Genomic DNA, 21857 nt, shown 5'->3' with positions numbered 1-21857 from the left:
ATCAGGACACTGTCGCAAGAACATCAAATCTGAAAGCAAACAACAATTTGTGCTACACAAGGTGAGGTGTTGATCTGTTCACAAGCAGACCCTGAGTGGGACAGGTTTCTCAGAAACAGTTAACTTGCAGTCTTTAAATTTAAAGCAAGCAAATCTAGTTGATCAGGAAATGCAAGCCAAAAAAAATCTCTGCCTACTTAAAATGAGGAATGAGGCAAAGGGATTTCTGTCCCAGAATAATGCTAGATATATAGGTTATATATCACAACAGGTCAAATAGCATGCCCCTTTGGCTCAACAAATACAGCATTGACCATACCAACCAGCCTGAGCTAACAAAACTTCGAGCTTATAAAACATTAGATGTGATTCCACGATTTGACAATACTTGCCTAACAATGCCAGTTGTGCTAAGAATTCCACTAACAGCCAAGTTGAGAAGAATTGGGCTTGCAGTGCGGCTCATTTGTGTGTGCTGGAAGCCGCATAGTCATACTCAGGCTATGCCCTTGATAAACAGAATGTGGCACACATTGTGCCATTTTCAAGTCGTCAAAAGCTTGGAAGAGAGCTATTCCCTAGTGTATTCCTTATGGCAATGTCAAGACCAGAGCTGTCCTGCCTTGTGTGAGTTCAAACATAAGCTTGAGTGTTAAATGTCCCTTGGTGCACTTTCCACAGCAATGTCTCTAAATATCAGCATGGTCTTTCCACGCAGTATAGAGGGTTGTTCCATTTGATATCTGGTATTCTTGCAATTGTGTCCTGATAATTGCAAGATGCAGAACTTTGGCAGCATCGCTTGTTGTGTATTAAACAGAAACAGTTTGTGTTACTATGATACATCAATTTCAGGTCAGAGTTCAGCTCAGGTAATCAGATATGAAGAAACCTCTTCAACTTACCCTTCATAATGTGATTTTCCCCTATTCATGCTGTTGCAATTATAAAACAGAAAACTTGTGTACCTGAGAAAACTTCAAACTTTCTGATTCTTTTTTACGACTCCCAAGTTTTTTAGAGCATACATATTACTGTTCATTGACATACAGACTGTCTTATCTCATACAGAGTCTGCATTTCATCTGAAAAACTGTGATTTCAAGGAGGTATAAGGACCAGTGATCAAAAACAAGAGTTACAGCAGATTGTTCCTTTGTTGTCTAAATTCTGATACATTAGGACCAACTAGAATAGTTCAATAGCTGTTTCCAGTGATGTCAGTTAACTATGAACAAAATTTGGGGAAAAGTATAAGCATTACTGCTGAACCCTCTTGGGTGCAGTAGTAGTGTACGGCCTAAAACAAAAACTTTATAAAGGCATCTCTGGGCAGGTTGATTAGAAGAAAAAGAAACCCAAAATAAAAGCTAGTGACCTGCAGATGCTGCAAATTAGAAACAAAATCTGAATTGCTGAGAAACTCAGCAGGTCTAGCAGCATCTGTGGAGAGAAAGCAGAGTTAACGTTTTGGGTCCAGTGATGCTTCTGCTTTCTCTCTACAGACGCTGCTAGACCTATTGAGTTTTTTTCAGCAATTTCTGATTTTGTTTCAGTTAACTATGAACTGATCAGAATTTGAATCTGTGATCTAACCTGTGTGACTTACTGCCACACCACATGTTGCTAAATTATGGGCAATGCTTCCAATCAATGGACTTTCAATCAATAAATATAGCATCCAAGAGTATCATTGTCAGGCACAGCCTAGATATTTTCAATTTTTAGTAACGTGTAGTCAAAGAACTGAAATCAGATGAGGTCAAGACATCAGTTTTCTTCAACATGAGTGCATTTAGCTGAACACAAATTGGCAATGTAACTGCAAAAAAAAAAGTACAGTTCATTCTGCTGATTGAAAAGATGATTGATAAGAGCCAAAGGCACAAAAGAAACAGAAAATTGGTGATATTTAATTAGCACTTCCAAAGTGCTTCAGAACCTCGAAAAAGAAAAAAAAACACCCACAAATGGCAATATTCTAGAAGGTGACTAACTGTTTAGTTAAAAAAGACAGGTAAAAAAGGTAGGTAGAAAAGGGACGTCTTGAAGGAGAAGAGTAGAAGGGTTACAGATAGTTTCAAGAATGGTACTATGGAGATGAGGGTTTAGGCAATTAAAAGGGAATGACCATCTATGGTAAACTGATTAAAATTAACAACGTACAAAGACTAGAATGAAAACAGAGTAGATACCTCAGAAGGTTGTGGTGAAATAGGAGATTAAATAGATAGAGAGGGATGAGACCACGAAGGGACTTTCAAAGTAAAAATGGAGAACTTTCAAAGCAAACTGAAAACTAGTGTAGTTCAGTATGTACAAGGTTGATGAATGAAGTGAGCAATGCACGTAAAAGGCACAAACAGAAGTTTTGGAAGGCCTTACGTTTATACAATACATACAACTGGAGGTCTGCCAGGAGGTCAGAATAGTAAAAGCTTAGAGGTGACAAAGGCAAGGATGAGGATTTCTTCAGCAGATGAGGAGAGATTGCTGATGTTACAGAGGGGCAGAAAAAAGAAAGGCAGCCTTAGTGATCTCAGTTTAAAGCAGCAGTTTGGTAGCCATATTACCCAGTCACTTTAGTCACATATAGGAATTACAAAACATGTTCCTTACTTCAACACTTTGCTCATCCATTTTCACTCTGTGCAGAGTTCGAAAGACCTTGTAGGTATATCCCGGGACCAACGAAAAATCAATCTGTTTGTGCTGCACAACTGAAAAAGGACAAAAATCAGTTCTCCAGAGATTTGTGGTCATCACACAACGCGATTCCACTTCCTGTTGGTCAAAAGCAACAGTTTTAATTATATGTAGGTTACATGCTTGGTCCTTGGCTGGAAAAGCAGTTTTCTTCACAGTGGACCAAGCTACATCCTTCATCAGCTATAGGCTGAAACCATTTCTAGACAGCACAGAAAGAGATTGAGCCAAAGGAATAAGGAAACAAACTGTCTTAAAAATAAACTCGAAGAAAATTATGCAGTAACTCCTCTGTAGTTTTAATCGCAAGATTACATTTTAGTAAACCTCCCACACCTGGAAGTCAAAATAGTCCACATTCTCTTTAGAGTATACTGCCATGGGTAGCTAGAGCAATGCATTCTCCTACAAATTTGTGCTCAATCACATAGCTATTGCAAAGGTCCACCATTAAGTTCTGCATTTTAAGTAATTATCACAAGCACAATACTCTCTTTGATTACATTTGAGCTATATACTAAATACTGTACTGTGAACTTATAACCTCTTGACAACAGAAAGCATTTGCTCCAAAGAACAATCCAAAACATTAACTATTTTTAAAAAACTATAATTGAATCTGGAATAATAAAAGGACACATCATGAATTTCAACAAAGGCTACTTGTTATTGAAATGCTTGAAATGCAAAATGCTTACAATGAAATTATCATGAATTCTCAGAGTGGGGAAGGGAGGGACTAAATTTCTCTCATTGATTAAGACAGTACTGCACAGCTGTAAAAAGCTGAGAGACACATCAGCTTTTTAACAACAAAATGGCCTTTACTCAAATTATGCGCAGGTATGGCACTTCCTCAGTGGTGCCACTCACTGCAGTATTACAAGGTGAGAAGGCTACAGTGTCAAAAGTAGAGCTGTCATCCTGTGAGACCTACATTACCTTGTACTCATCATTTTAAAATTGTGGTAACTTAAACAGCAATTCTGTTGTTGCCAGATGGAAAAAGAAAATGATACCAGCTCAAAAGGCGTTTTGTTTAGAATGTACAAAACGTGTCCTTTTATCTCCTTTATTCATTTCCAGGATGAGGGCATCACTGGCTAGAAAGAATTTATTGCCCATCCCCAATTGCCCAGAGGGCAGTTAAAAGTCAACCACATTGCTGTGGGCCTGGTGTTACATGTAGGCCAGACCAGGTAAGGATGGCAGTTTTCTTCCTTGAAGGATATTAGTGAATCAGATGGGTTTTTCTGACAATTGACAGTGGATTCATGGCCATCAGTAGACTCTTAATTCCAAGATAATAAAATGTGAGGCTGGATGAACACAGCAGGCACAGCAACATCTCAGGAGCACAAAAGCTGACGTTTCAGGCCTAGACCCTTCAGAGAGGGGGATGGGGTGTGGGTTCTGGAATAAATAGGGAGAGAGGGGGAGGCAGACCGAAGATGGAGAGAAAAGAAGATAGGTGGAGAAGAGAGTATAGGTGGGGAGGTACGGAGGGAATAGGTCAGTCCAGGGAAGACGGACAGGTCAAGGAGGTGGGGTGAGGTTAGTAGGTAGGAAGGGGGAGGTGCGCCTTGGGGTGGGAGGAAGGGATGGGTGAGAGGAAGAACAGGTTAGGGAGGCAGAGACAGGTTGGACTGGTTTTGGGATGCAGTGGGTGGAGGGGAAGAGCTGGGCTGGTTGTGTGGTGCAGTGGGGGGAGGGGACGAACTGGGTTGGTTTTGGGATGTGGTGGGGGAAGGGGAGATTTTGAAGCTGGTGAAGTCCACATTGATACCATTGGGCTGCAGGGTTCCCAAGCGGAATAGGAGTTGCTGTTCCTGCAACCTTCGAGTGGCATCATTGTGGCACTGCAGGAGGCCCATGATGAACATGTCATCTAAAGAATGGGAGGGGAGTTGAAATGATTCGCAACTGGGAGGTGCAGTTGTTTATTGCGAACCGAGCAGAGGTGTTCTGCAAAGCGGTCCCCAAGCCTCCGCTTGGTTTCCCCAATGTGAGGAGGCCACACCAGGTACAATGGATACAGTATACCGCATTGGCAGACATGCAGGTGAGCCTCTGCTTAATATGGAAAGTCATCTTGGGGCCTGGGATAGGGGTGAGGGAGGAGGTGTGGGGGCAAGTGTAGCATTTCCTGCGGTTGTAGGGCAAGCTGCCGGGTGTGGTGGGGTTGGAGGGCAGTGTGGCGCGAACAGGGGAGTCACGGAGAGAGTGGTCTCTCCGGAAAGCAGACAAGGGTGGGGATGGAAAAATGTCTTGGGTGGTGGAGTCGGATTGTAGATGGCGGAAGTGTCGGAGGATGATGCGTTGTATCCGGAGGTTGGTGGGGTGGTGGGTGAGAACGAGGGGGATCCTCTTTGGGCGGTTGTGGCAGGGGCGGGGTGTGAGGGATGTGTTGCAGGAAATGCGGGAGACACAGTCAAGGGCGTTCTCGACCACTGTGGGGGGAAAGTTGTGGTCCTTGAAGAACTTGGACATCTGGGATGTGCGGGAGTGGAATGCCTCATCATGGGAGCAGATGCGGCGGAGGCGGAGGAATTATTGTTTTTTTAAAGCTGAATTCAAATTCCACCATCTGCTATGGCAGGATTTTAACCCAGGTTCCCAAAATATTATTTGGGTCTCTGGATTAATAGTCCAGTGATAATACCACTAGGTCACTGCCTCACCCCAAGCTGGAAGTAAATAATGGGCCTCGTGCTTAAAGACACAATGTACAAACTTCTAGATAACAGGAAGATTTAAACAAAAGTATCCAACATCACCCTGATCCTAATGGTCACTTTCTCATACAGCTGCACCTAGTTGAGCATTGAACATCAGCATGCAAACATCTGATGTCCCTACATGCTGAGGTTCTACCGCTCCCCAGTATTGCAAAAGATGGGACTGGCCATTTTGCCGCAACACACTCCAAGAACTTGGAACACGCCATATTATCTATCCATCATGAATAGGTCTATGCAGAAAATCACCTCTGACCAGAAGTCCATCAGACAGTGGTCATCATACAACATACTCAAGGCCTTGGCAGTACAATAGGATTTGTTAGGTCCTGTTGGATGTTTCCCTGAATGGACTATTAAAGTAACTTGGCAGAACGCCTCATTGCCAGAGCTTTCAAACAAGTGTCAAGATGTAGCTTGATTGAAGATGTGAAAGGCCCTTCCTGTCAAGTCCTTCCACAAAACTGAAGTATCTGCCCCTTTGCACCTGGAATAAGGCTCTCTCAAAGTAAATGTAGTGTGGAACAGACTGTTCTCGACCTCCATGTGGAATATGCCTTTGCAAAGAAGATCTAGAGAGAGATGCAGTAGTTTTGGATGAGGTTCATCCTGAGCAGCTCCATGATGCAGTTTTCTGCTGTATGTCCCGTTCCCTGGAATGCACAGGCAAACATCATCTGGAAGATCATCAACTCAGTGAAAGATGCTCTTTGGTCTGCTCAAAACTTCTGGTATTCCAAAGCACAGAGTTGTGTTTGGCTGAGTGTCAACTGCAAAACTCCAGACTACGTGCCAAGGGGTGAAAGAAGGTTTCGGGCAGCCACTGTACAGACACAATGGGGAAAAAGCTCACTTCCTAATGCCTCTCAGGTGTGTACCAGGGACAGGCAGTGTAATACCCCTCTCAGTACCTAACTAAGAATGTACCAGGTACAGGGGTAAATCAGGAGTATCAAAAGGGTATTATGAACCTCAGACTGAATCATGTTGTATGGACAACTTTACATCAACTACATTCGCTATGGGTTTGTCATTTGACATGTTGTGTCCTTAGGCTGCATGCTTGTATTTACTGAATATGAAGGCTGCTAAAATCATACGTGCTGGATTTGGTTGCAAATCCTGTAATATTCAAATTGAAGTCTGAAGTTCTCCAGCAAGAATGACAGAGCTAAATCCACATGTTTCACGTTTAGTGGCAACATTAAAACGGAGAATTCCCTGGCTAACACTTTTTTTCTTTGAGGCTCTTGTTCCAATTGTTCCCATTGGCTTATGTTTCACTGAGAGTCAAAATAACAATGAAGTCCTACTCTATAAAAGTGAAAGCAATTAAACTGAATCTGCTTAGCAACTGAAGAAAGGATTGCCTGCATCCAATAGTTACAGGTCATCAACTCTTAAAAAGTTGCCAGAAATTTGTAAGAGAAATCACACTGTCGACTGGGGGGTACTTGCACATCTTCATTATTCTAAATGACATGTACAAAAGGGTCACAAATTGACACTTTTACATTTGTCTGACCACGTTACTTTAAGACGATACGAGAGCCATTCTCACAAAATGTGTACAGTGTCAATTGTACAATGCGCAGCATAACTATGCAAAATTATGATACTGTTTGGTGGTTTAGCTTGCATCCAAAGTAAATCTGCATGGCATAACTATGAAATGGGAGCAATAAATTTCAGGACTTGGGAAAGACCACAAAGTAAGTCTGGGTAGGACACCATAACACCAAACAAATAGGAACAAGAGTAAGCTGTTCGGTCCTTTAAGCCTGCTCTGCCATTTAACAGGATCACACTGATTCGACATTCCTAATGTCCATTTTTCTGCCCTTTCCCCGTAACCCTTGATTCCGAACTTCTGAAATCAATCCCAGCTTCAAATATATAGAGATCGATTCCCATAACCCTCTGTGGCAAGAAGCCCATAACCCTCTGTGGCAAGAAGTTCCAAAGAGACAAACCTCAAAGAAGAAATTCCTCCTCATGTCAGTCTTAAATTGGTACCCTTTTATTCTGAGACAATGCCCTCTTATCTTAGACTCTCTCATGTGGGGAAACACCCTCTCAGTATTTACCCTGTCATGTCCTTTAAGAATCCTACATGTTTCAACAAAATCACCTCACCTTCCAAATTCCAGTGGAGTAGAGTTTCAACCTGTTTAGCCTTTGCGTATAAGACAATCCAAAGTGAATCTTCTCTGAACTGCTTCCAATGAAATTATATTTTTTTTCTTAAATAAGGGGACCAGAATCACTCACAGTACTCAAGATGTGGTCTCATCAGTACCTAGTATCGTCGCAGGAACACTCGCACAAGTCTTGGTCAGGGATAACGCTATAATTAACTACATGTCAACAGACAAAGCTCTCACAGACCAATCAGATTGCTGGAAACAAATTGTTTGTGCCAGATGACAAAGAGATCCATACTTCCTGGACAGAAGAGTTGGCTCAGATTTCACTACACCAGAAACCGCTGATCTTGCCATGCATACACACGTAGTAGAGTCCAGGTACTACCCCATATGGAATGGGCAATACTAGACATACAGTCAACTCAGGTCACCGTGGCCACTTCACAGAGCACTATGAAAAGCATTCACCTTTCAGTTCAACCTTGGTGCAAGAAACAGAGCAACTTTTACAGGAAAATGTAGAACAAAAGGAAATTAATTTCATTTATAAAAATTGGCAAAAGTGTATGGCAACAAACTGAAGTTTATATGACAGTATTAGATTCTGGGTGCTCATCAACTGTACAAGACATTAAATGTTACTGAACTGACTGAAAAGCAAATAGTGTAAATTCCTAAATTACATTCAGCACCTTCAGCTGAAATTGGAGAAGTGGTGCCCTCCTGGTTAAGGCTTTTTTTGTTTTTGGTTTGTTCAAGAAACAAAACTGCAAAGTTCACAATTACCTGCAATGGATTAGTTTAATTTAGGATTTTGGCCAACGAGCACTACACTTTAGAAAAGATGATACTAATACTGACTAAAATAGTATGAGGGAACTGGAAACTTCAGTTACATAGAGAGACTAGAGGGGTTGGGATTCTTCTTAGCAGAAATGTTTAGGAAAGTTTTAAATGTTCAGAAGGAGTCATTATAGATAAATTAAACTAGCCCCTAATGAGTAAGGCAATAATCAAAGAATACAAGCTTAAGATAACTGGCAAAAGTATACAAACAGAGATTTATTTTTAAATGCAGCGAGTTTCCTTGTATTAATTCGTCACACATGGTTGCCTGTTGCTCATTCCTAATTTTCCTCAATAACGTGATGCTGGGAATATCATCTTCAACCACTGCAGTCACTGCAGTGTGTATCTTTTCAAAACTAACTGTTCAGCAATGTTTTGACAACGCTTCCACGGATCGAACTTGAACCCAGACCTTCCAGCTCAGAGGTAGGGACATTGGAGTGTGCCACCAGACCCCTTGTTGCAGTATACACACCCAATACATCCACACAGTAATTAGACTTTTTGTAGTTGGTTTCATACAACAAAGTGGCTTGTTAGGATCACCTTGTTTGTGCCATGCTCAACTGAGTAAGGAAAGCAGACTTCCTTCCCTAAAGGGCAAAAGTCAAATCAGATGGGATTTTAGGATGGGGATCTGATATAGAATCCTACTGTGCTCAATGTTACCTGTTTCTCTCTCCACAGATTCTGCCAGACATGTTAAATTTTCCAGCAACTTTTGGTATGTACTGAAAATTTCCAATATTTGTAGAAATTTGCTTTTGTTTTGGGGTTTTTAGGATATTGAGGGCACCTGTTCACAAAACATAAAACTAGCACATAGGTGCAGCAAGTATTCAAAAAGCTTTATGGAATGTTGACACTTATTTCAAGGGGTTGAAGTATAAGATGAAAGAAGTCTTACTGAAACTATGCAAAGTGCTGACAAGACCATGTCTGAAGTACTTCAAACAGTTCTGGCCCTCTTACTTAGGGCAGAATCTTGAACAAGAAGACATACTGTCAAAATAAAGAGGTGCCAATTTAAGACTGATTTGTACAGGAATTTCTTCTCTCAGAGTGTGGAGTGTCTTTGGAACTCCTTGTGACAGAAAGCTAGAGGGCAGTATGTGTGTGTATGTTTATGGCTGAGGTAGATGAATTCTTGATCTACAAGGGAAATCAAGCATTATGGGGAAAAGACAGAAAAGTGGACGAGGAGTGTCAGATTAGCTATGATCCTAGTGAATAACCATAAGACCATAAGACATCAAGTCCACTCCGCCATTTAAATCATGGCTGATGGGCATTTCAACACCACTTCCCTGCACTCTCCCCGTAGCCCTTGATCCCTTCTGAGATCAAGAATTTGTCGATCTCTGCCTTGAAGGCATCCAACGTCCTGGCCTCCACTGCACTCTGCGGCAATGAATTCCACAATAACAGAGCAGGCTCGAGGAGCCAAATGATCTGTTTCTGTTTCTATTTCTTATGGTGGCAATATTTCAAAATTTGTAGGAACAACAAGAAAATGTAGTAAAGAAAGGAGGGTACAAACCATAGCAGGATGTAGACTGGTGAAACTGCAAAATAAAAAGCAGGTGCAATATAAATGCAGCATAGTGTGAAGATTCGTGTTGTACAAGCATGAATGAAGGGAGGAAATATAAACAAAATTATACTTTTTTTTAAAAAAGGTTCAAGAACAGAGAAACCTGCAGGCTCACACACACAGAGCTTTGAAGATGTGAAGAAGTGGCAAAGGCTGTTAAAATGTGCACAGGACACATATCTTGACAGGAATAGAAATCTGAAATGAAAACAAACAGATGATGGGGTGAGAGCTACTGCCCTGGACATCAAGATAACATTTGACTGGTGTGAGTGGGAATCAAGAGGAAAACACTTCACTGCTTGGAGTTATACTTAGCACAATGGAAGATGGCTATGGGTGTTGGAGTCAATCATCTCAGTCCTAGATTATCACCACACAAGTTTTCAGGGTAGGGTCCTAAGCACAACCACCCTTTGCTTCTTCTAAGACCTTCCTCCACCACAAGGTGGGGATGTTCATTGATAACTGCACAACGGTCAGCACCATTTTCAACTGCTCAAATACTAAAGCAGTCCACGTCCATGTACAAAAAGATGTGAAAACATCCAGGTTTGGGATGATAAGTACCAAGCAATGGTCACATCCAGCAAAAGAGAACCTAATCATCACCCCTACGGGTTCAATGGCATTACAATCTCAAAATCCACAAGTATCAACACCCTGGCGTGCTGCCCTGGACCTGAAACTGCACTGGACCAGCCATATAAATACAGTGGCTACGACAGCAAAGAAAAGTTAAGAATTCAAGTAATAATTCAGCTAAACCCTCAAAACACACAAATCGAAAAAAGTGTGATGGATACTTCTTTACTTGCCTAGAGGGGTACAATTCCAACAACACAAAAACCTTGACACCATCCTGGAAAAAGCAACCCACTTGACTGGCACCCCAACCAGCACCTCAAACATTCAGTCCTCCCTGTCACAGACATACAGTGACAGCAGTGTTTAACAAGATGCATAGTATTAGCCCACTAGGGTTCTGCTGACAGCACCTTCCAAATCCATGACCTGTTCTGCCTAAAACAAGGACGAATGCAACAGATGCATGGGAAAACCACCATTTCAAGTCTACACTATCCTGAACCGCAAGCACATAGGTTTTTTTTAAACTGTTGTTTCGGAGTCAATATCCTGAAACTCCCTTTCCACAGTAGGTGTGTCTCCATCCCAAGAACTGCAGTGTTTCAAGAATGCAAATCACTACCATCTTCTCCAGGATAATTAAGGATGAGCAATAAATGCTACCTTTGGCAACAAGATTATAAAATGATAAAAACAGTAAAATTTTATAATTCACAAGTTACATTTCAGCTAAAATTCTCTGATTCTGAACTGCACACCCACAGGTAGGATGCCAAGGTCTTGGATAAAATACAAAGATTTATTAGAATAGTACCAACAATAAGACTTCAATTACATAGAGTCTGGAAAAGCTGTTGTCAATATTAGAACCGAGGTTAAGGGGAGATTTGATGGAAGTTTTCAAAACTTCAAGAAGCATTAACAGTTTCTCTTTATTTACAGTACTGGAAGTCAGGCTGAAGATAACTGGTCAAAGAAGATGAAAAGAGACACATTAAACTAATATGAAATTCAATGCTGGAATGAATGGTATCAGGAAATTCAATTACAGCTTTCCAAAGGAAATGGTTTATATACTCAAAAAGGAGAATTACAGAGCTGTTATAAAAAAGCAGGCAGAGACTAACTGGAGCTACTTTCAGAGAGCTGGCAAAAACATACTGTACAATTCTATGTGTACAGCTGGATGAACACAGCAGGCCAAGCGGCATCAGAGGAGCAGGAAGGCTAACATTTCGAACCGAGACCCTTCTTCAGAAATGGGAGAGGGGAAGGGGTTTCTGAAATAAATAGGGAGAGAGGGGGAGGCGGACAGAAGATGGACAGAAGAGAAGATAGGTGGAGAGGACACAGACAGGTCAAAGAGGCGGGGATGGTGCCAGTAAAGGTGAGTGTAGGTGGGGAGGTAGGGAGGAGATAGGTCAGTCCAGGGAGGACGGGCAGGTCAAGGGGGCGGGATGAGGTTAGTAGGTAGGAGATGGGGGTGGGGCTTGATGTGGGAGGAGGGGATGGGGGGGGAGGGACAGGTTAGGGAGGTGGGGATGAGCTGGGCTGGTTTTGGGATGCAGTGGAGAGAGGGGAGATTTTGAAGCTTGTGAAGTCCACATTGATAACATTGGGCTGCAGGGTTCCCAAGCAGAATATGAGGTGCTGTTCCTGCAACCTTCGGGTAGCAATGTTGTGGCACTGCAGGAGGCCCAGGATAGACATGTCGTCTGAGGAATGGGAGGGGGAGTTGAAATGGTTCACGACTGGGAGGTGCAGTTCTTTATTGCGAACTGAGCATAGGTGTTCTGCAAAGTGGTCCCCAAGCCTCTGCTTGGTTTCCCCGATGTAGAGGAGGCCACAACGGGAACAGCGGATGCAGTATAGCACATTAGCAGATGTGCAGGTGAACATCTGCTTGATGTGGAAGGTCTTCTTGGGGCCTGGGGTGGGGGTGGGGAAGGTATAGCACTTCCTGCGGTTGCACGGAAAAGTGTCAGGTGTAATGGGGCTGGAGGGGAGTGTGGAGCAGACAAGGGAGTCATGGAGAGAATTGTCCCTCCTAAAAGTAGAAAAGGGTGGGGAGGGAAAAATGTCTGGTGGTGGGGTCAGATTGCAGATAGCGGAAATGTCAGAGGATGATGCGTTGGATCCAGAGGTTGGTGGAGTGGTACGTGAGGACAAGGGGGATTCTGGTTTGGTTGTTATTGCAGCGACGGGGTGTGAGAGATGAGTTGCGGGAAATGCGGGAGGCATGGTCAAGGGCGTTCTCAACCACTGAAGGGGGGGAAAAATAGCAGTCCTTGAAAAACAAGGACATCTGAGATGTATGGGAGTGGAACGCCTCACCCTGGGAGCAGATGCGGTGGAGGCAAAGGAATTGGGAATAGGGATGGCATTTTTGCAGGAAGGTGGGTGGGAGGAGGTGTATTCTAGGCAGCTGTGAGAGTCAGTGGGCTTGAAACAGATATCAGTTTCTCGGTGGTTGCCAGAGATGGAGACAGAGAGGTCCAGGAAGGAGAGAGGTATTAGAGATTGCCCAGGTGAATTTAAGGTTGGGGTGGCAGGTGACAGCAAAGTGGATGAACTGTTTGAGCTTCTGGTGGGAGCACAAGGCGGCACCAATACAGTCATCAATGTAACAGAGGAAGAGGTGGGGTTTAGCGCCAGTGTAGATCTGTCCGATGAAGGGTCTAGGCCTGAAACATCAGCTTTTGTGCTCCTAAGATGCTGCTTGGCCTGCTGTGTTCATCCAGATCCACACTTTGTTATCTTAGATATGGAAGAGGGTTTGTTCCACGTAATCTACCAAGAGGCAGGCATAGCTTGGGCCCAGTGGGTAACCATGGCCACACCCTTTGTCTGTAGGAAGTGGGAGGAATTGAAGTCGTTGAAGGTGAGGACAAGTTCGGCGAAGCAGATGAGGGCGTTAATGGAGGGCGACTGGTCGGGCCCACGGGACAGGAAGAAGCGGAGGTCCTTTAGGCTATCTATATGGGGCATGCAGGTGTAAAGGGTCTGGACGTCCATATTAAAGATGAGGTGTTGGGGGCCAGGGAATTGGAAGTTCTGGAGGACGTGGGTGGTGTCACGGGCATAGGTAGGGAGTTCCTGGACCAAGGGGAGAAAATGGAGTCGAGATGGGTGGAGATGTGTTCGGTGGGGCAGGAGCAGGTGGAGACAATGGGTCCCCCTACCGCATCCAAAAACCAGCCCAGCTTGTCCCCGCCTCTCAAGCCCCATCTCCTACCTATTAACCTCATCCCACCCCCTCGACCTGGCTGTTCTCCCTGGGCTGACACATCTACTCGCCACCTACACTCACCTTTACTGGCTCCATCCCCACCTCTTTGACCTGTTTTCTCTCCATTCATCTTCTATCTGCCTCTCCCTATTTATTTCAGAACCCCCTCCCCCATTTCTGAAGAAAGGTCTAGGCCCAAAACATCAGCCTTGCTGCTTCTCTGATGCTGCTTGTCCTGCTGTGTTCATCCAGCTCTACAACTTGTTATCTCAGATTCTCCAGCATCTGCAGTTCCTACTATCTCTGTACATTTCTATGCTTACTCACGTATTTGCAGACAACCCATTTCCCAGGCACACTGGGTGCACTAGTGGATTCATCACTAATTCCCGAATTAATGCAAGGCTGAGTGCAGACAGTACGGGCTGGGTAGGTACAAAGCACAACTGAATGCTCTTGTTTCTGTTTTGGCAACACAATCCTTCCTGAGCAGGAAAGAACAATGCAATGAAAATTGATTACTAACACTGAAACCGGTTTACACTGGAAATAAAAAGAAATGGAATTCCACATTCCTCGGCTATTCGACAATTATAGAAAACAATTAAACATACAGTTGAACTCACAGGCAGTCGTCCCATTCAGGGTAAAACGCAATAACGATGCTGCTGGCCCCTGGTCGGCGTCACTGCGGCTCTTCCTGCTCCTGCGAAGAGTAATGTTATCCGTAAGGCCTGTGTATGAGTGTAGGGGGATGTATGCAGGCCTCTGTGTTTGTCGATCTGCGGCCTACAGTGGGTGCACAGTGAAACCACTGACCGGCTGCGGTACATCTGACGGCAGATCCGGTCGCTCCTGACTGTCGCCCCTCACCACTTTTCAATTTTTTTGCTGTTTATTTTTCCTCTGCATCTCTGTCACATTATTTTCTTCTTCACGCTAGACTAGATTATTCATTCACCGATCGCTGTTTTGTTTCTTTTGCGCCTCATGTTTTTTTTTCCATCCCCCTCCCCCAACTCCGCGCCTCTTCAAATCGGCAGGCGACCGTTTGGTCACCCGGGAGACGAGGCAACCAATCGGGAAGCGGGCAGCTCGAATCCCGCCCCCCCACCACAGTGTGGTCACGCCCACTTCCGGTTACAACGTGTGGGGCGCTGCGGGGGACACGGCCCAATCAGCCATCAGGCCCGCTTTTTCGAGTTGACCAATCACAACGTGTTGCTGTTTAGAACGCATCCTCTCCCCGTCCTTCCAGGCCAGAGGAGCTATCGCGATAATTTTAGGCCGTTTCCCATAGCTACGACAATTGATGTGTCCAAGGCTACTAGCGGACGGGAAGGAATACAGTCCCTAACGACGAAGCGCGTGCAGCCCAGCTGGTGAAAGTTATACTGAGACTCAAGATAATAAAATGTGAGGCTGGGTGAACACAGCAGGCCAAGCAGCATCTCAGGAGCACAAAAGCTGACGTTTCGGGCCTAGACCCTTCATCAGAGAGGGGGATGGGGAGAGGGAACTGGAATAAATAGGGAGAGAGGGGGAGGCGGACCGAAGATGGAGAGTAAAGAAGATAGGTGGAGAGGGTGTAGGTGGGGAGGTAGGGAGGGGATAGGTCAGTCCAGGGAAGACGGACAGGTCAAGGAGGTGGGATGAGGTTAGTAGGCAGGAAATGGAGGTGCGGCTTGGGGTGGGAGGAAGGGATGGGTGAGAGGAAGAACAGGTTAGGGAGGCAGAGACAGGTTGGACTGGTTTTGGGATGCAGTGGAGGGAGAGGGGAAGAGCTGGGCTGGTTGTGTGATGCAGTGGGGGGAGGTGACGAACTGGGCTGGTTTTGGGTGCAGTGGGGGAAGGGGAGATTTTGAAACTGGTGAAATCCACATTGATACCAGAGATAATGGGAACTGCAGATGCTGGAGAATTCCAAGATAATAAAATGTGAGGCTGGATGAACACAGCAGGCCAAGCAGCATCTCAGGAGCACAAAAGCTGACGTTTCGGGCCTGGACCCTTCATCAGAGAGGGCTCCTGAGATGCTGCTTGGCCTGCTGTGTTCATCCAGCCTCACATTTTATTATCTTGGAATTCTCCAGCATCTGCAGTTCCCATTATCTCTGATACTGAGACTCAATCCGCTTTGTTACAGGAACTAAATTTCACAAAGACTTAATTTAAAAGGAGGATTTACATTTCCTTAAGCTTACGAAGAGGGTGATGTGTTTTCCTTTTTCCTCCCAGAGAGTCATACTTAAAAGCCAAATGTTTTGTCTCTCCTTTTCCACAGATGCTGCTGAGTTTCTCCAGTATTTTTTTCATGTCCGGTTGTAAATCCATTTCATTACGTTATAATAAAAACAAGGTACTGGCGGATGCTGGAAATCTTAAATAGTTTTAATTCATTCTATGAATAAGTAGTTTCAGAATAAGCGTTCCGATGTAGTCAATATCGGGCTGGAAACGTTACCTCCCTTTTTTTCTCACCACAAATACTTTCAGACCTGCTGAGATTGGCGTTTTTCGTTTTTATTTCAGATCGCCAGCATCCGCCGTATTTTGCTTGTAACCAGTGTTCAGTTGCCAACAGCAATTAATGCGGAGATTCATTACAGAACATTACGACGAGGATGCTGCATATACCTTGGCACACCTGAGTTTTTCAGAGCCTGTTGATGAATACGCTTAGAACCACAATCACTGTAGTAAATCTCCTGACAGAAGGTTAAAACAGATCACAAATCCAAGCGACAAAGGCATTTGGCGGTACTTGTCGTGTATTTCTGCGTCCTATAGACTGGGCAGGCCAAATTCAAGCCCTGTGAGCATGAGCTGTTCTGGAAACAGGCTCTACAATCATCATTGCCTATTTCTCTTTTGTGTCATAATTGTCAGTCAGGTGAGATACCAGAGGTGTGCAGGTACCTGTGTGCATGAATCAGTGCCTTTAGGATAAGAATGAATCAAATGGCAGACAATGGAAAGATTTTAAAAGCTGAAAAATCCTCACTTAAACTTTCCCGAAAACACCAACCTTTTAAATGACCTGCCTCAACAACTTTCTCTGTCAGCCCATTCCATATACACACCACTCTCTGCCCCTCAGGTCCTTCTCAAATCTTTTCCTCTCTCACCTTAAACCTATGCTCTCCAGTTTTCAATTCCTCATCCCTGGGAAAGAGACTACATGCATTCATCCTATCTGTGCCCCTCATGATTTTATATATCTTGATAAGATCACCTGTCATTCTCCGATGTTCCAAGGCCTATCCTGGCCAACTTCTCCCTATCTCTGAGGCCTACTATGGGCGGCATGGTGGCTCAGTGGTTAACACTGCTGCCTCACAGCACCAGTGACCAGGGTTCAACTCCACCCTCGAGTAACTGTCTGTGTGGAGTTTGCACATTCTCCCAGTGTCTGCATGGGTTTCCTCTAGGTGCTCCAGTTTCCTTCCACTGTCCAAAGATGTGTAGAGTAGTTAGACTGGCCAGGCAAAATTCAGGGATGTGTAGATTAGGTGGGTTATAGGGGTGTGGGTCAGGATGGGAGGCTCTGCGGGTTGGTGTGGACTTGTTGAGCCACAGGGCCTGTTTCCACACTAGGTAATTTTATGATTCTATTGTTTCATTACATTCAGAATGATCTGGGGAATGGAAGGTACCTTGTAAATGCAGGCTTCTTCAATCATTTATGTGACAAAAAAAATTGTAGTTTATAAATCATTCAGATCAATCCAAAATTTACTTCAGGTTGCGGTGGCCGAGATATAAAACGTGTGCAGGGCATAAAAGTCCATTGAACTAGAGTTAGTCAAAAATCTTGACACGTATATGCCAGTGGCTTCTCCTGGTGATCGGTGGCAGCAGCAGCTGCAACAAAGCTGATCGGTGGAGCATGTTTCCGGAGGAGACAAGAAAAACTGCAGATGCTGGAATGCAAGGCAGACAGACAGGAGGCTGGAAGAACACAGTAAGCAGGGCAGCATCTACAGGAAAGGCACAGTCAATGTTTCGGGTATTACCCTTACCTCAAGAGTAATACCTGAAACGTCAACTGCTGCTTTCCTCCAAATACTGCCTGGCTTACTGCGTTCTTCTTTCTTCCAGTTTGTCTACCATGTCTCCACAGGAGGTTGACACAGTCTCCAGGCCAGGCCAGGGCTAGGTACAGGAAGATAACACTTTTAAGATCTGGATGTTTTCCTTTTCTTTTATTCTTTCGCTTTTTAAAAAAAATTCTGCTTTTGTATTTTAAGATAGCAACTTTGTAAACTTTCCACTGTACTCCTATATTCCTGTGCTTGATAAAATCTAACTCTAACAATGGTTTGGTGTTAAGGCCTGATCAGAAACTATTCCGATCAAGTTTATTGTTTAAGTTTTAACTGTGAACAAAGGTGAACTTGCGAACTTGTTGAATGAAAGTGATTGCTGTTGCAGCCAGAGATTGGTGTTCACACTTTTACCTAGTTAAGCGCCATAAATTACTTATATTATAATTTCCTGACCTTCAAAAGACATTTAAAAATAAAAGCTGAACTTCAGTGGAAATCTGCCCTCTGTCAGCCCAGAAGAATTGTACATATTTTGTAATACCAATAAATTGCAGGAGGAGTGGGTTTCAGCATTAAATTTCCTATTAACCTGCCTGTTTCCCCGAGAGCCTCTGCAGAGTGAATCATCCACAACACTTCCCATCAGAGACTTGATTTCAAAGTTATTGGAACTGACTTCTATTGTTTTGAAAATATTTATGCATTAAATCTACTGTTGAACTTCTAATTTCTTGTTGTGTGCTTCTACTTATATGTAGTTAATCTGTTTGAATTATTAGCTAAAATTACTCATTTAGCTCGAACACAGCCATTTGGCAATGTGGAATAAAACATGGAAATACTGGATGGGTCAGGCAGTTTTTGTGCAGAAGGAAACAGGGTTAACCTTCCAAGATAATAAAATGTGAGGCTGGATGAACACAGCAGGCCAAGCAGCATCTCAGGAGCACAAAAGCTGACGTTTCGGGCCTAGACCCTTCATCAGAGAGGGGGATGGGGGGAGGGAAAAAGTGCTCCTGAGATGCTGCTTGGCCTGCTGTGTTCATCCAGCCTCACATTTTATTATCTTGGAATCTCCAGCATCTGCAGTTCCCATTATCTCAGGGTTAACCTTCCATCAGATTTTTCCAACTCTCTACAATGCTGCCAGATCTGATGAGTATTTCTAACAATTTTTCTTTAAATTTCAGATGTCCAGTATCATGGTATCTTGCTTTTCTATTAGAACATCTGAATAAGAAACAGCAGTAGGCCTGTCAGCCTCTCAACCCTGCTCTGCCATTCAATAACATCATGAGTGATCTAATTATGGCTTCAACTCCCCAGGTCCATTCTTTAGCCCCATCCCTATAACCATTAACTCTAGGAACAAATTTTGCATTATCATTCATTTCAGAAATATAACATGCTGTGGTTACCATTCTATTGTTTAGAAGAAATAAATCACCCTTTTTTTTCTTTATTCATTCACAGGATGAGGGTCTCACTGGCTGAGCAGCATTTATTGCCCATCCCTAATTGCCCAGAGGGCAGTTAAGAGTCAGCCACATTGCTGTGGGTTTGGAGTCACATATAGGCCAGGCCAGGTAAGGTTGGCAGTTTCCTTCCCTAAAGGACATTAGTGAACCAGATGGGTTTTTTCTGACAATTGGCAATGGACTCACAGTCATCATTAGACTCTTAATTCCAGATGTTTATGGAATTCCAATTCCACCATCTGCCACGGCAGGATTCAAAACCAGGTCGCCAGAACACTATCTGGGTCTCTGGATTGAAGTCCGGTGACAATACCACTCGGCCATCGCTTCCCCATTACAAGATTCTTTGAAAAAGACAAAATAGATCAAGCACATTTTAAAAAAAACAGGATTTCATTCCACAAAGGTCAAAGAGCTCAAGAGAGAGGTCATGTTCAACTTGAAACATCAATTCTGTTTCTCTCTGCACAGATGCTGCCAGACCTGCTCAGTTTCTTTTGCAGTTTGATTTTATTTCAGACTTTCACATTAATGGTATTTTCGTTTTGGTTTTAGTTTTAGTTCAAGTTCAGGATTTTTTTTCTTTAAATTCCTTAGATTCTTCCTAGTCTCAGCATAGCTTAGGACTCTTATTGATAGAACTCTTGGCTCTAATCTCAAATTAGATTCCAGGACTCAAGCATATAGCCTACCATGACATTCTACTACAGAATGTGCTGACAGAGGACGTAGTGGAGGCTAGTATGATTACAACATTTGAAAGACATCTGGATGGGTATATGAATATGAAGGGTTTAGAGGGATATTGGCCAAAAGCTGGCAAATGGGACGAGATTTATCTAGGATATCTGGTCGGCATGGACAAGTTGGGCCGAAGGGCCTGTTTCTGTGCTGTACATCTCTGACTCTGAGAAAGGATGAAACATTCTTTACAATCTCCAGAATTCCAAATTTCTTCACATCCAATTAAGTAATTTTGAAATGTACTCATAATGTAGGAAATGCAGCAAGCTCCATAAACAGCAACAGGCTCACCGCTGGAGAATTCATTTCAGTGATGTCAGTTCATAGATGCTTATTGGCTCAGGAGCACAGAAATAACTTTTTCTTCAAAAAACAACATGGGATGTTTCGCATCTAAGGGGAGCCTGCAGTCCCTGGGTTTGCCAACATCTCTAAAATGGAGTACCTCTGACAATGCAACATTCCCTCAGGAATGAAGTGTCAATTATGCTCAGGGTCTCCAGAAAGGGAAATTAATCCACATGGGTGAGGGTGGTACCAATTTAATTTTTCTCTATTCTTTGATGGAAGTGAGTGTCACTGACATGGCCAGTTTTTGTTGCCTCATCCATAACTGTCTTTGAATTGAATGGCTTGCAGTTCCATTTCAGAAGGGATTTAAGAGTCAACTACATTGCTGTGATTCTGAAGTCACTTGTAGACCAGAACAGGTAAAGACAGAAGGAAGTTAGTGAAACAAAAGCGGTTTTTATCTCAACTGATGGTCATCATGGTCAACATCACTGAAACTATTTCACTATCCCAGATGTATTTCTTAAGTGAATTTAAATGAGCATTAGATTGCACCTCTGGATTACTGGTACTGTGAAATCACCGTGGTCTCCTCTCACCTGATCCACAGATGACAGTGTGAACTGAAACACTGTCTCATTATTGTAAGAGATTATAGTTTTGATGAGATATTAAATTAAGGCTCTATCTAACCAATTAGATACACTAAACAAAGTGCAGTTTGATGGCAAACTTTTCTGTTTAAGCATCCCTCAATAAATAGTAGCAGAAACTACTTTGCCAATCATTAATTTCACTGTTGTTAATCAGGATCACTCCGTGTTCAACAATGGCTGTGGCATTTGCTGACATTGGCATTTCCTGATTTCAGGGCTTGAGTAAAATTCTTTCTCCTGTTTATGAGGTCAAAAGCGCAGTAAACAACAAGTTACATTTATACACTTCTTTAAAATAGTATAACATCTGCAGAGCACAACAGAGGAGTGTTTTCAAACAGCTTCACAACTGCCACTTCAGGAGATATTAGGGCATATCAGTAAAAGCTTGAACAAAGACAAAGACTTTAAGGTACATCTTAAACGAAGAAGAAAACATTCCATGATACACAAGAGGGCAGAATTGGAGAACAGATATTTCAAAAACTGCAAGTACGAGGGAGGGAGAAGCCACAGAAGGATTTGATCACATAATGAAAATTTAAAATTGAGGTGTTGCTTAACTGGGAACCAACAAATCAACATTGGGGTGATGGGTAAATGGGATGCAGCCAGCAGAATTTCAATTAGCCTTACGTTTATGGAAGTTGAGAGGCTAGCCAGGAGTGTGTTGGAACAGTCACGTTTGTTAGAGAGGAAGTTGAGAGGTGACTTAATTGAAACATATAAAATAATCAGAGGGTTAGATAGGGTGGATAGAGAGAGCCTTTTTCCTAGGATGGTGACGG

At 43.3% G+C, this 21857-nt stretch overlaps 1 protein-coding gene across 7 annotated transcripts in view; it reads right to left on the bottom strand.

Annotated features, from left to right (window-relative positions):
• trim37 (tripartite motif containing 37) overlaps positions 1–14923 on the bottom strand; it is an 88724-nt gene extending 73801 nt beyond the window's left edge. For 2 of the 7 annotated variants that reach the window (XR_009447313.1, XR_009447314.1), the window contains exons 1-2: positions 14179–14279; positions 2620–2720 (exon numbers count right to left, since the gene is read on the bottom strand). Coding sequence is in view for 5 of the 7 variants with exons in the window: in XM_059655386.1 (XP_059511369.1) it covers positions 2620–2720; positions 14179–14197 (120 nt within the window). In the remaining 2 variants the exon portion in view is untranslated. Of the gene's footprint in view, positions 1–2619; positions 2721–14178; positions 14280–14465 lie in introns of those variants that run through there. The other 5 variants (XM_059655383.1, XM_059655384.1, XM_059655388.1 and 2 more) reach the window with 4 other exon arrangements.
• Positions 14924–21857: the final 6934 nt, after the last annotated feature.

Source organism: Stegostoma tigrinum, chromosome 27, assembly GCF_030684315.1.
Source record: "Stegostoma tigrinum isolate sSteTig4 chromosome 27, sSteTig4.hap1, whole genome shotgun sequence".
In the NCBI taxonomy this organism is placed as follows: Eukaryota; Metazoa; Chordata; class Chondrichthyes; order Orectolobiformes; family Stegostomatidae; genus Stegostoma; species Stegostoma tigrinum.
The sequence above is the reverse complement of the archived record's forward strand: the minus strand, read 5'-3'. Positions and strand labels throughout refer to the sequence as shown.